This window comes from Ictalurus punctatus, chromosome 3 (assembly GCF_001660625.3).
Source record: "Ictalurus punctatus breed USDA103 chromosome 3, Coco_2.0, whole genome shotgun sequence".
NCBI classification, from domain to species: Eukaryota; Metazoa; Chordata; class Actinopteri; order Siluriformes; family Ictaluridae; genus Ictalurus; species Ictalurus punctatus.
In genome coordinates this window covers 29,117,922-29,133,045 of record NC_030418.2, presented here as the reverse complement: position 1 = coordinate 29,133,045, position 15,124 = coordinate 29,117,922, and the positions used below count along the sequence as shown (strand labels likewise).

The 15,124-nt window shown below is 41.4% G+C and overlaps 2 protein-coding genes across 5 annotated transcripts in view; one reads left to right on the top strand and one right to left on the bottom strand.

Annotated features, from left to right (window-relative positions):
- The first annotated feature begins 1,106 nt into the window (after positions 1-1,106).
- Positions 1,107-10,898, top strand: scoca (short coiled-coil protein a). Of its 2 annotated transcripts, none has more exons than XM_017464428.3 (4): positions 1,107-1,349; positions 7,376-7,447; positions 7,558-7,638; positions 8,513-10,898. In XM_017464428.3, the coding sequence occupies exons 1-4, from the start codon at positions 1,286-1,288 to the stop codon at positions 8,653-8,655; spliced, it is 360 nt and encodes a 119-aa protein (XP_017319917.1). In that variant the 5' UTR covers positions 1,107-1,285; the 3' UTR covers positions 8,656-10,898. The 2 variants fall into 2 exon arrangements, with proteins under 2 accessions (XP_017319917.1, XP_017319918.1); XM_017464429.3 differs by lacking the exon at positions 1,107-1,349 and adding an exon at positions 5,161-5,312.
- Positions 8,946-15,124, bottom strand: part of clgn (calmegin) — a 19,817-nt gene continuing 13,638 nt past the window's right edge. For 2 of the 3 annotated variants that reach the window (XM_017464425.2, XM_017464424.2), the window contains exons 13-15: positions 15,120-15,124; positions 14,671-14,831; positions 8,946-12,695 (exon numbers count right to left, since the gene is read on the bottom strand). The exon at positions 15,120-15,124 is cut by the window's right edge and continues 167 nt beyond it. In XM_017464425.2, the coding sequence (XP_017319914.2) occupies positions 12,612-12,695; positions 14,671-14,831; positions 15,120-15,124 (250 nt within the window). In that variant the 3' untranslated portion in view covers positions 8,946-12,611. The remainder of the gene's footprint in view (positions 12,696-14,670; positions 14,832-15,119) is intronic. The other variant, XM_017464427.3, reaches the window with a different exon arrangement.

The following is a 15,124-nucleotide window of genomic DNA, read 5'->3' as shown; positions in this document are numbered from 1 at the left end:
TGTGCCCTACGGTGGGTTGGCACCCCGTCCAGGATGTCCCCCGCCTTGTGCCCTCATTCCCATTGAATAGGCTCCAGGCTCCCCGTGACCCAGTGTAGGATAAGTGGTCGAGAAAATGGATGGAAGGATTAATAAAGGCCTTCTATTAAAGGAGCAGTCTGTATTTTTACAGCCCTCTACTGCCCCTGAGGAGAATTGCAATTGAAATGATAATAACTTTGACAAGCCTTCACCATCCTCCCAACCACCACCACCTGCCACTGTTCTGCAGATGTGCATGCCTTGTGAGTTTCTTTTTAAGGAAAGGGCTAGAGTTTAGTAGCTCCTGCTTCATCTGGGGGCAGAGTTCATTTCCAAACTGGAAAAATATCAAACAGAAGCCTGAAAAGAAGAAAGATGGACATATAGAGGACATATTTTCTCCCAGTTTGGTAATCCCAAACACTAGCTAGCTCTCCTCTATCACATTATAGTCTCCAAGCAGGGAGGGCACTGAGAGTATTTTTTGAAACTATACAATTACTATAGTTCTTCAAAGATCCTTTAAACATTTGAATAAACTGCACCTAGAAGTGTTAGTGCTTCGGCTGAGAAACAGTGCCTGGGCACCACTAATACTGTACTGCTACAGTACAGAACATGTTGGTCTTAAAAACGAAAACGACTTTGATTGGTTAAGCTCCACCATGTAGTACACTAGACAGAGTGTACAGTCCATTATTTCCTACCAGGCAGCAGGGAGCAATTTGGGACTCTGACATTACCATGTCCTGATCATAATAAAGGCCATAAATAAAAAATTGGCTGTGAATTGGATCCCTCCTCGGTGATCAAAGAGCTCAGTAATTAAGGCAGTAATGTCGAATGTGTTATGGTCTGCTCCTGTGGTTAATGTGGCACTCTTTAAAACAAGAAGTCATGTCTTCTCGACTGTGATGTGAGAGGCTGGTGCAGAGGGCTGGCTTAAACTCATAAAAACATGGAGAGTGACCTTTGAACTCTTTGCTCCTCTCAGCTCGATTGCCTCAGGGCGATGTCACCTGAGCCACCTCGCAGGTCTGACCTGTTGCTGTGGAGACATTGAATAATTGACAGGGTGCGGCTCAACGGTTTCAGGTGTGCCACGATAGAGTGTGTGTGTGTGTGTAAAAGGCAGACTACAAGACACAGCGAAAGTAAGACCATAAAAAAAAATACGGGAGGTTCTTTAATGAATTATAGAGAATGCATTGATTTAGCTGGATCTGGGTGATACACACGGAAACACACACACACACGCAGAAAAATGGAAGGGGAAGTAGACGACGAAGACGGGATGTTCACCAACATCTCACTGGCTGATGACTCAGGTAAGGGCTCTGCATGTCATATTTTGATGTTTGCACATCTGAGCTCAGAAGCTACATTCGGGTTGTAACGAAAAGGAAACTTTTAAATGGATAAGTATAAACGCACACATTCACCCACCCGCATAACAAACAGCACATTATCGAACACGGACATGTGGGTTTTTCCAGGTTGACGCACATCTGGTGGAGGTAAATTGAACTTTCCACATGACACGAGGGTTAAATAACATGCGCCGGCTATTAAATGCATCTCCGCAACAACAATACGACATAATTAGGATATGAAAAGGAGTGCAAATTAGATTAAAGCCTTTTGGTGTGGCTTTTTCTTCCTCTCTTCCTCATACACAGACATAAACAGAGGCACACACACAGGAGGGAATTTGCTGACTCTGCATATACAGTATACATTCTTGTGATCGCTTAGCATCAGGAGGGCATGCGCGGAGTAGGCAGCACTGGTTTTTCCTGCTCAAGCGCAGTGTGTGTGTGTGTGTGTGTGTGTGTGTGTGTGTGTGTGTGTGTGTGTGTGTGTGTGGGTATGTTTTAACTGTCATGATGACAAAGGCTACATCTTATCTCCTTGTTTGTTAAACATCTGGTCACATTATTGAAATGCATTTATACAGACAGTGACAAATGAAAGGGAAAACCAATATAAACTATATTAGTAAGGTGTTTAGCCACTACAAGCCTCCAGAACAGCTTCAACACAGAATGTACGGAAAAGTTGAACTGTACGGAAAAGATATTCCCTCATAGATGTTCAGTTGATTGTGAAGATCATAGTATATGATTGAGATTATTTTCCTCCTCACCAAACCATTCATTCAGTGAGCCCCCCTGAAGTTGGGGGTGGAGCCATCCTGGAGGAGACCACATCCAAATGTAAAATCATAGGATAAAGGTGATCATCCATCCTCTATAACACTTATCCTTTCTTCAGGGTCATGGGGAAACCTGGAGCCCATTCCAGGGAACATCGGGCACAAGGCAGGGGACACACTGGACAGGGTGCCAATCCATCACAGGGCACAATCACATACACACTCACACACTACAGACACTTTTTGGACAGGCCAATCAGCCTACCATGCATGTCTTTGGACTGGGGGAGGAAACCGGAGTACCCGAAGGAAACCCCCACAGCACAGGGAGAACATGCAAACTCCACGCACACAGGGTTACGGTGGGAATCGAACCCCCGGCCCTAGCGGTGTGAGGCGAACGGGCGAACGTGCTAACCACTAAGCCACCGTGCGCCCGATTACTACTACTACTACTACTACTACTACTACTACTACTACTACTACTACTACTACTACTACTACTACTACTACTACTACTACTACTACTACTACTACTACTACTACTACTACTACTACTACTACTACAACTACAAACCTAAACATCTCTATACAGCAGGAGAGAATATTAAAATTCTCTGCTCCCACTACAGTTCCCTTCTTTCTAACTCTCTCTCTCTTATACACACACACACACTCACTGCTCTGTTTTGGAGCAGCATATGGGGTCTGAAGAGTGTGAGTCTGGTGAAGGCTAATCATCTTATGTGATCAGCTGTAGCCTGTAGACCCTGTGTGTCAGTGCCTGGGTCACTTGTGTCATGTGGAGAATCTTGCCTTTTTACCCTCCACTCTCTGCACCGGCATACACTGATGGGATAAACAGTACTTGACCAGTAGCACTGCTACATCAGTGTCTGAAAGGGTGAATGTTTATTCATTAATTCATCTTCATTACCCGATTCATCCTGGTCAGGGGGCGTCTAGCCGGAGACTATCCTGGAAATACTGGGTGTAATATAGCAATAAACCCTGGATAGGATGCCAGTCCAGGGCTCATTCACACACAGAATGATCTCAGGGTAGCCATTCCACCTACTGGTATGTTTTTGGGAGGTGGGAGGAAACCAGTGGAAACCCACACAAACACAGGGAGAACCTGCAAAACTCCATATAGACAGTAACCTGAGCTCAAGAACAAACATGGGACCCCGGTGGTGTGTTCTCCTCGTGTGTGAATGGGTTGTCCAGTTTCCTCTCACCTTGCAAAACATGCAGTAGGTGGATTGCATATGCTAAATTGCTCCTAGGTATGAATGAGTGTGTGAATGCATGTGTGCAGGCGGCCCTGCGATGGACCAGGTGTCCATGGAAGTCATTGGGAATGGGAATGTGTTCCTATGAGAGGAGATTGCCTCATGTGATCATTACGTTATGTAATATGTAAAGAATTATAGGAAAATGATCAATAACGTAGTGTGATGTGACCAATGTGGAGTTAGCACCCTGAACTGGCTTACCCTGATACTTATAGCCCCTATGAAATTTTTGTGGCTTTTAGTATGAATACATCAGCCTTAAGGTTATCAATAAACTAGTGTGCTTCAAAACAATGACAAAATTCACATTTAGAAGATATACTGTATGCATTCAAAATGTACAGTCTCTCTCTACCACTGATACAGATCAACAATTTTGATGACATCATTCTGCACTTAAAATCTGCGCTTAAAATACACAAAATCTGCTTCCCATCAGATTTCCTGTCCAATCAAATGCTCTCTAGAATCCGAAGTGTCCCGCCCCCAACATTATAAAAATCACTTTGCCGAAGTTACCGCTGTTGAGCGAAAGAAATCATATCTAGCATGTGTCGTGCCTACAGTGCGGTCAAGTCCTCCTGGGAAGTTCGTATTTACCAGTTGGGAAGTCGTAATTACAACGCCGGATGCATTCAAGTCACTTTGGTCGGAGCAATATGGCGGTGTACCTTCTTTTAATTAACTACAAAAATATTACAAAAAAGGTTTTTTAACTCTACTTCAAGAAAATGAAGAACAAAGAATGCGCATCAGGTGTGTGTGTATTTTTAATGTTTTTAATCAGTTTATGAAGCCACTGTCAACTTTATCATTACATATTATATCGTAACTATACAATGCTTTTGTATTTTGTGCAGTAAATTAGCTTGTTTTATTGCAAATAAAAAAGCCTGACAATGACTTGCTGCATCTACCAAACACAAAACTGAAATCAGCCCCTGAGACGAGTAAACATTCAATTTCAACTAATTTACCGCCAACTACAGACGTCGCATCCATTGATTCCAGCATGTTTTCTTACTGACACACCCCCGACTCGGAAACTCCCCCCACTCGTAATTACGACTTTGCTGTGCCGTTTATGTGTGTTCGACTCGTAAATACGATCTTTTCCGACATGACTTGAACGCACCGTTTACCCCAGGCTGTGAGGTAAGCTAAATTCTATTAGCTATTTAAAAAGGAGGAGGAGCCACACGATATGTCCCGCCCTGACTTCCTGTTACAGTAAAAATCACGTCAACACACCGAATAACTCTGTTAATTTCACGGGGACTTTAAAATGCTATATTGCTAGGTTAATATACCTCATCATCATCATTCATAAATTAACAGTAGGCCTTCTCCAGATCAGATTCTGAGCAACAAAACCGGTCACCTTTCCATTGGAGGCTATCGTATCACAGCAGATTCAGTAGCATTGTCAAATACCGGATCGTTGCCTTAAGAATCGTATCATGTGGAAGCTTCACACCCTAACCACCCAGCTCTGATTTCATATCCGCTCCACCTTTGGCTGGATCTCAAATAAGACACTTTTACACATGTAGTGCCCTATATAAGGTGTTAAACCTATTATACTGTCATATAAATAGGGCATCTATATAGGAAGTGTTAAGGAATTTAGGATTCATCCATGAGTATTGAACGTTGACGCTTTGTTGGCTCCCTCTAGTGGTCAGAGTCGGTATTACAATAAAACTCTCCCCGACCCCCCAGTGTGAGGACTTTGGTGTGTAGCGTCATCATTCCGGAGATCCTTCGCGTTTGTTATTTTTTTTTGTTTGTTTTCTTACTATCGAGCGAGTATTGTTTTATCCAAAAGCTGACAGAAGGTGAGATAATTCATGCTGTTCTAGTCACTCAGCGTCTGATTTGTGTATTTATATTATTTCTTGGGTAACGGTAGCTAGCAGTGGCACAGCTGGTGTTAGCGCCAGATTTAATGATTTGTTTTAGTCTCGACGGTTAAATGAAAATAGTGATGAAATGTGTGTTGTTATTCACTGATTATTTATGAACAGTTTACGCTATTTGTGTAGCGGTTGTCACTTATCGCTAATAACATTAACAACAAATAGCAAGTATGAGTTATTAGCCGCCTTTCCTAGCTGAGATTAGCCTGAATGTAATGTTAGTTCTTTAGCTTGCTAGCAATATGTGGCTTGTAGCTGTGACATAGAACTCCATTTCATAATGATTTTTAATGTTTGTATGTTTCCCTGCTGCTTTTATGCGGTTTAGTTAACAAGTTTCTTCACTAGTTAATAAGTTTCTTCACTTCAGTTCTTTTCAGGGGAAATTAGCCAGTGTGTGCTCAAAACAGGTCGCTACAAGTCGCCGGATGACGTCATACTGATGACTAATTTACATATTCATTGAATCGTCACGAGTATTTGCATATCAAAATGCACTACACAATGAAGGAAGATTTTCTAACGGTATTTAGAGTAGAGTTTAATTAGAATAGAAATAAATATAAAAACACCACAACAACAATGGGATGTGCAGGTACAGGAAAATAAATAACATCTAGTTAACATTTTCGAATAAGAGAATCCTCTGTCGTGTTTTATTCTTCTTATACCACAACGATTCGCCAACTTTTAAGTCTTAGTTGTTTTTTTACACTAGCATGTGCGCAGTCATACGCATAGACTTTCAAAGTATACTCCATGTGATGCATGTGCATTAGACAGCTTGCACTACCGCTCCTGGCCAACAGGAGTCAGTACAGAGCAGTGAAGCAGGTCTTCTGGTGTGATGGACGACAACGACGAAGAATCACAACAACACGAAGAACAATGCTTGGGCAATCTCTTGCCGTGATTAGCACCCATATACAAATCCTTATACCGTTTAAGGCTAGAATTATACAAATGCTGGTACTTTCTAACCTGCACTCGTTTTCCGTCTCTTCCATTTATTCCTCAACTACCTTGAGAATCAACGGCCCTGGGTCACTGTTGCTACTTTGTGGCAGAACTAAATAGTGCAAAAGAATTAAACACGCATGTGCGACTTGCGCAATTAGAAAAATCAGGCAGCGTGTGTACAGTACGTGTGTACTCTGCTGATGACGAAATTCGTGTCATGTGTACTGTACGCTGTTCCTAGCGTACCCGTAAAACGTGAAGCATACTTTCTGCTTTAAAGTACGTTCACACACAGTGTCTCGCAGTGGAAAAGCGACCTGAGAACATCTCATTTTCAGTGAGAGCTGTCGACTTCCCACGAGTTGGTGATTTGATGTGGGCGTGTCTAGTGACACCACAAAGTTTAGAACAGTTTAACTTCATGCAAATTTTGGAGTGATTTGCTGCAGCAACTACTAATGGAAGTGAAGACAATAGAGCGCACGTGATTTGCCTACAAGTCCGAAATGTTTCGTGGACCCAGACAGTCCAGCGCTTGCGCCGCAGAGAGACGGCCGTAACGGCAAAGAGCGCGCGCACACACACACCGCTTCTCCTTCGTCTCGGTTAGGATACGATGCATATATACACTGGTGGATTTTATATACAAACGCTCTCCCTCCAGAATGTTTCATTTTAGCGGCAAGAAAACTGCTTTGTTGTCAAAAGTGGAATGCTAGTTAACGTTACTATGGCAACTAGTAGTAGGAACGTATACTGGCGACTTCATAGTACAGCGACTGGTGACTTGTAGCAATAAAAAAAAAATCAGTGTGTGTGAACACACTTTTACATTTTTAAACGTATTAATGATAGACACGTTCTTTAGTCATTTCCTCACCAGAGGAAATGTGTGTGTGTGTGTGTGTATATATATATATATATATATATATACACACACACACACACACAGACACACTTCTCTTGATTTTCTGCCTCCAATGGCAAAATTTGTGTGTTAAATAACATGTTGTTGATTTCAGCTGACTGTGACTCTGCAGCACTGCGCCCTAAACCAGAGGAGCAGCTCTCCACCATGAACTGTGACATGGATGGTAAATACACAAGAACCTTTTATTTTTTGGAAATCTTTTTTATTATTATTATTATTATTTAAACAAATGTACTATGTCATGTTTTATCCCTGTGTTTGTTGCCCAATAAGGAGACATGGAGAATCAGGTTGAAGTGGAGGAGAAGACACGCCTCATTAACCAAGTGCTGGAGCTCCAACACACACTCGAAGGTAAAAGTTAAAGACGCAGCATTTCAGCTGGTATTTTATCTCACTGGTCAGCATTTCTTTCGAATGATTTATTGGTTTTATTTATGTATCGAATGGTTTGTTCAGCTTTAGCCGGTTTTCGACTGGTGCGATTTCAGTACTCGTCGCACTGTATGAGACGATCCGAATCAAATCTTGGTGGGATTCTACAAACGTGTTCTCTGTGTGAGATCGTACGACGAAGATCCTCTAACGACGGACTCGCGATTAAGGAAAAACGACACGTTCCGCTTCTCATCAGTCGCTGTGATCCGAGCTCACAGAAACAAGCCCGTTCTTCAAAGCGTACGTCCTTAATAAGGACGCAGGAAGCTGTAATTCATCCGTTCTTTATTTCCGTGCTGTTATAACGAGACGTCAAGGAGATGTTCTCCGCTGACTCGATTCAACTAGCCGCTCTTCTTTTCGCCAGCGTTTTCAGAGCTCTGAGTGCACGAGTTGTGGCATGATGTTGATGCGTCTCCGTTCGTCACTAGCCACGGATTAGTCATTACGGTTTCATTTTCTGTACACCACAGGATAATGCTCCATCGTTAAAAGCAGAAGAAATTCACAACTTCCATTTATATGCGCAATGATGGTTAATATTGTTGAGTGAGCATACAGTGTAGTGTCAATTAGCGTGAGCCATGAGTTGTTACGAATTCAAATAAAACCTAATAAGCTTTTAAGTCTCTGTCAAACCCTAGCGTTCTGGACATACCCTATATTACACAGCTGCGATATCCTTCCTCCGCTGTAGTACCGTCTGGTGATTCACTCCGACTCAGACGCGAGCATTAGTGATTCACTCTAATCTTAATGGATCTAATCTTCCTTCCTGCTCTCTTTCAAGATCTCTCTGCTCGGGTGGACGCCGTGAAGGAGGAGAACCTGAAGCTGAAGTCGGAGAACCAGGTTCTAGGCCAGTACATCGAGAACCTCATGTCGGCCTCGAGCGTGTTTCAGACCACCGACACCAAGAGCAAACGGAAATAAAACGCACGGGGCGTCGTCTTCCTTCCCAAAACGGATTGCCAGTCCTCTAACACCGAGGCCAGTGCGCACCGACGTTCCAGCTTTCACATGTACACCAATGCTGAGCTCTGAGTTTATTTGTTCTGTTTATAAATCTTCTTTGGTTCTTTGCCTCACTGCCTTATCGTCCTGGCAGGTTGTGGATAACGCTCGTGCAGAGAGACGTGCTCTCCGTTTCAATCTGTGGTCAGATATCGACAGCATTAATGCACATCAGCTTCTCTGTAGGTCTTTTATTAGCTTCTCAACAACCTATTTGATCAAATAATGCAGTTTACTTTGTCACTCTATTATGATATGTTAAAAATGAAAGCACAGAAGAGAAGTGCCGTGTACTCTTTAGCACAGGAAGCTCAACCTGAACGTGCATGAGGTGCCATTATTTATTCTTCCAAAGAGACATGCATGATTTAAGAAGCCGATATTGATGATTATTAGTGAACAAATGGCAACGATGAAGAACTATCATGGACAAAACATTTCTGCTGTATTGGGTTTATTTTGCATTAACAGTTAGAGGTGGAGTTGGTTAAAAAAAAGTCCATAGAGGCAGAGGCTCTGCTACAGTAATTACAGCGCTGGTAATAAATATTCAGAGTCTGTACTCAAGTCTTTATTGTCGCGTATACAAATACAGTACAGTTGCATTCTTTTATCCTAGCTTGGGTCAGCCAGCCATGATTCAGCTCCTGGAGCCGAGAGTGTTTAAGAGCCTTGCACAAGCACCCAATAGAGGCATTTTGTTGGTTCGCCGCTCGGTTCTGATTAGTTCGTTGGTTGGTTGGTTGGTTCTGATCAGTAGCCGTGAGCTTTAACCACCGAGCCCCCGGTGCCCCTGGCACGCGTGCACGTTAGACATAAGACAGGCCTGTGCAATCAGGATGTCGACTACTTTGTAGCCAAGCCAAATACAATTTCCACACTACAAGAGGGCCTTCTGCAAAACCCTGGTCCATGAGAACAACCATGAACTGACATAATTCATCCCTTATCTCCAAAAGATTATTAGATTTCCAAAAAATGATTACAAAACATACACTATATGGTCAAATGTATGTGGACACCTGACCATAACACCCATATGTGGGCCTTCTCCAAACTGTTCCACAAAATTAGAAGCACGTAATGGTATAGAAAGTCTTTGTATGCTTTAGTATTAAGATTACCTCTCACTGGAACTAAAGGGGGCCGGGATGAACTGGGGTAGTGACTGTGTGCCAGGCCTTCTCGCATGACATCGGGAACGCGCAAGAAAAAAAAAAATCCCAACAGCCACGTTCCAAAATCGATTTTTCCGCAATACTGTCTTCCAGTTTCATTTTTAACTTACAAATATAGACTGTTGCTACTAACTGGTACAGAGAAACATTTCCTCGCACCGAGGAGAAGAAAATACATTGGCTGTTGTCGTTGTTTCCCAGATAACAGACAGCGACAGGAGTCAGACACTTGCTACGTCAGGGCCGTTAATCCTTAACTGCTCTGTGCTCATCTTATTCACTTTGGTTAACAGCATCTATAGAATAAATACAACAGAATAAATACAACTATAGCGAGAGGTGGCAAGACAACAGTACAGCGATGTGTAGAAAGGACGACTCGCTTGAGCTGGGATACGTGAAAAGACAGCGGAGATGAGGATGCGAGACGGCACTAATAAATGGACCGTCTGGCATTTAAGCGGTAAAAACGGAAACGGCGGCCGTGTTGAGTGATATCGATCCCAGAGAGTACTCTGGATCGACGGGCGCATTTGATTTCTGCAAACCACGTAGACAAAGCAGAGCCGGGAAATAACAACACAATGACTTTAGATACGTCTGCTAGCCGTTTTTGGTAATTGATGCAGCGCGGTCTCACCAAATAAACAGATTTTAGAGCTGCAGGGCATCCGAGTAAGGTAGATCTGATTAGGTTAAAGTAATAACATTTTCTGGACATTAATTACTGTAGAAATAAAGATGTTACAGATCTTATAGTGTGACATACAGAACTCGAGTCATAAGAAACATGATAGAGCTTCATTGTTACAAAGAACTGGTCATGTATTACACTATTTATTATTTTTAATGTACTTTAATACTGTATATGAACATTTCTTCAGGTATTAACTTGAGCCTGCACACATCCAATGTAGATAAAGCCTTGCGTGTAAATCGTACTATTACAAACTTGTGTTAATAAACTGTTTTTGCTTTTGCTTACATGGAGTCTTATTTTCTGCACACCATTTTGTATTAAATGTTTATTTCCAACTGCAGTGCTCAGATCACAAACAAATGTAACTTAAAAGCATTTCTTGCATGACAGAAACCAGAAAAACGAGACGTTAGTAACATTCCCGTAAAAACTGAAAGTATCCCGTGTCGGAGATGAGAGCTCACAGTGAATCGTTCCGTGTGCCGATGGCTATAATCACAAATTCTCTCAAATAAATAGTTACAAAAATGAAGTGTCACTATATTCCCCTTCTCCCAAATGTGAGCCATCAGCAGAGATGTGTTACCTTAAAGGGTTCTTTCAAACTTGGTGTTTTTTTCCCCCCCTTATATAGAAACTGCTTTTTGTGCTAATATGAACAGAAAAGAGAAGCCGCTTTGTGAAGCGCACACACAGCAAAACAGCACTCTTACCAGTTCTAGCTCGTATTGGCTCCCTAGCCAGCCTAGCTGCTTATGTAGATTAGATTCATCATCATCATCATCATCATCATCATTCAGGATTTATGCCCATTCATCTAACAAGGCTAATTTTCCAGCACCTTGTCCTCCCTGTTTGTTTTGCTCATTTTGAAAAGGTTAACTATGGAAAAAAAATCCAAAAATGAAGCATGTTTTAACAGTAGCTGCATTCTGCCACTTCCCATAGGAAAACACGTCATTTGTGTGCTAGTGGTTGATTTGATATATTGTTATACACACACAAAGTCTAAAAACTGCAATGCTGCTGTTAGGCTAAAGGGAAAATTGTGTACGTTTCATTTTTGGCCAAACTATTGTATTAATCGGTCAAGCTGATTACAACTGGATTCTTTTGATCCACGTGATTAACGCTGGGATTTGAAATTAGATTTTAGTTGCTCACATTAGCTTTGCTTGCTTTTTCTTCTGAACCTCATTGGATTTGTGTAGAATAATAATAATAATAATAATAATAATAATAATAATAATGAGCCTTCTAAATGAACATTTGAAGAGAATGATTACATACTACATTGGCCATGTTTAAAATATCGCGTCTTTAAGTTTGCCAAGCCACAAAGCCTTGTCAGATGCTGTGTGAAAACAGATTCAGACTGTACAAGTCAAAATCTCCCTCACTATAAACTAAGAGTGATTACTGCAGAAAGCAAGATTTTTTTTTAAACAGCTCCGGCATCAAACTCATCTTTTTCTAGACGACATACAAATAATAAATATCATATTCAGTGCGATTTCTTTCAAACAATAAAGCTAAAAACGTAATAACTTAAAACACACAAAACCGGCGAGAACTCCTTTTAAATAAGTTAAAGAACACTTTTTGAAATCGGCGCAAACGTGTCGTAATGTCGGCTTTCTGGAGTTCCTTCTGTTACGCATCTTTTTTTTTCTTTTTCTTATCCTTCATGTCAGTATGTGCACAGTCAGTTGTAAAATCTGGTCTCAGTGCTACTTGTTCAATCCTCTCATGAGGAAATACAGCAGAGTTTTCATTGGTACGGCTAAACTGAAAAAAGTAACCCATATATAAACTACTGGTGGAGAGGAAGACTAAGATAACGGGAAAAAGAAGGAAGAGCTCCAGTGGAGGGGGTGGGGGAGCCTGCGGTCGTCATAAAGCCAGGGGCATGCAGCACTTAGAGAGGCAGAGCGGGCGAGGAAAGGAGAAGGAGAAAGAGAAAAGGGAACAGGGAGAAAGTATAAGAAACAGGTGCTTCAGTCCTTCCGTACTCTTCTTTTTCTCACAGCCTGTTTCTGTCCCTCTCCAGTGCCGTCGATCCCCTCATCAGCGTCCTTCATCTGGAGGAGAGACGTGAACATGGATTCATTTATTCAACAATAAACTTGTCACAGCTGGTTTAATTTAGTGTACAGTAGTGTTCCTTTTGTGTGGCCCTAAAGGTCAAAGGATAAATCGCAACATCATACAGTATTCAATACCACTTCTTTAAAATAGTTCTTTCACCAAGGTGCTAAAATTGTCTTATAATATGACGTATATCGTCATAAATAAAGAAAAGCTTTGAGAAATACTAAACCAATTCAGGATTATTTTTTTTCATAATTTTTTATTTATTACCGAACAGAGCTTATCGGGAAGACTTCTAGAGACTTCACACAGCCATTATGCACGTTTAATAGAAATGTAATTAATATAATGTTCTAAAGCAGCTCGAGTCACTGTGAACATGTGAACTTTTGATTCTGTTGGAGATACATCAGGCCAGATTTACACCACAAATGTAATGTTGCCACATGCGGCCCCAGACCCCTTCTTCAAGTGCATCGAGTGATCGGATAACAGGACACATTTGACCCCAATAATGCCTGTATTTAGCGCAGTCCACTTGTGATCAAATAAGAAATAAATAAGTGTGAATGACTGAGTATATTGTGTACATGCATTTTTTTTTTAAACCCCAATTTTCTTCCTAATTTAGTCTTGGCCATTTCCCACAAACAAGTTAGGTCTGCCCATCATACAACAGCTACCACCCCAGAGGGTGAAGGCTTCCATGTGCCACAAGACATGTGAAGCCAGCCGACTGCATCTTTTTGACCGACTGCCCCTGCTGGGTCGTTGGTTAGTGGGTTAGTGTTACCATGATTGATAGAGAGAGAGAGAGAGAGAGAGAGAGAGAGAGAGAGAGAGAGAGAGAGAGAGAGAGAGAGAGAGACACACACACACACACACACACACACACACACACACACACACAGAGCGAGAGACAGAGAGAGACACACACAGAGAGAGGGAGAGAGGGAGAGAGAGAGAGACCCCTCCCACCCAGAGAGCACAGCCAATCAGACTCCCAGCCAAGGAATTTCAAGCATTTTGTAACTCCCTATAAAAGAGTTTGTGTTTTTGATTTGAACATATAAACATATACACTACCAGTGAAAAGTTTAGACACACTCATTCTTTATTTTTATTCCACATTTTAGAAGAATAATAAAGTCATCAAAACTCTGGAGTAACACAAATGGAACTATGGGAATTATGTACCGATAAAAAAAATCCAAAATAACTTAGTATTTTAACATCTTCAAAGTAGACGCCCTTTTTTCCTAGAATTTCCAGAAATGTATTCCTGGTATTTTCTCGACCGATTTCTTGAGGAATTTCCCTGAGATGCTTTTTAAAACAGTATTAAAGGAGTTCACACCTACGCTGGACTCTTATCGGCTGCTTTTCGGAATATTTCGCTCCAAGTCGTCCGTTTAAATTGATTTTTTTTTGTAAATAAAATGTTAGTTTTCTAATGAAAGAAATGAATATGTCGGCACAATTATATTTTTGTCTACGGCACCGATTTCACACCTTCAGATCAAAAGGTTTTTAAGATCGTGAGAAACATTTCAGTCGAGTGTCTCCAAACTTTTTACCGGTAGTGTGCGTTTCTAATGTCTGTATTCTCCAGATTAATAAAAACAAATACTTTTACATATAGAGTTTAGATTTTGAGATCAGGTACTGCCTTATGACAGAGGTTCCCAAGCCTGGTCCTGGAGAAACCCCTGTCCTGCACATTTGAGTGTTTTCCCTGCTCCCAACACACCCGAAGCAACTAAACAGCTAATTAACAGTTATTTCCTGAGTTGAAGCAAGTGTTAGAGCTGGGGGAGGAAAAATAAGAAAACACACAAACAAACAAACAAAAAAACACTAAAATGTGCAGGACAGGGGGTTCTCCAGATCCAGGGTTGGGAACCTGTGCTTTATTTGAATGAGGTAGTAAAGTAAACCAGCTGATATGACTCCTCAACCTCTTACCTCATCATCTGAAGGCATGTCGTTTGATTTACTAGTTTCCTCTTCTTCCTCCTCAACCTCCTCCTCCTCCTCCTCAACCTCCACCACATCCTCCTCCTCCTCTGGAGCTTCTCCTTCAGCTTCTTCTCCTTCCTCTTCCTCAGTTCTGCCTGCATCTTCTGCTGAACCAGATAAAGAGAAAAAAGACTGGGATTTCAAAAGAATAACATACAGGAAGTGAAGCCTGTTTGAACGATGAATAAACTAGCATTAACAGCTATCTGAAACTGCTGTTATCAGCATATTAGGTAAAGAAAGAGACAATAAATAAATTGCCTCTACTTTTAACACTGTCCTTAGTATATTTATATTTATTTAAATTTCCAATGCCTTGAGATTCAGCACCTCCGGTATATTTTACCTCTTACAGAGAGACACAAAAACCAAAAAAATAAACTCTCTTTACTGACCAGTT

Bases quoted from the DNA above. Each gene is read 5' to 3' on its own strand.
- scoca (XM_017464428.3), top strand. From the start codon at position 1,286: ATGGAAGGGGAAGTAGACGACGAAGACGGGATGTTCACCAACATCTCA. The intron at 1,350-7,375 runs GTAAGGGCTCTG...TGTTGATTTCAG, and splicing joins CTCACTGGCTGATGACTCAG to CTGACTGTGACTCTGCAGCA. The intron at 7,448-7,557 runs GTAAATACACAA...TTGCCCAATAAG, and splicing joins CATGAACTGTGACATGGATG to GAGACATGGAGAATCAGGTT.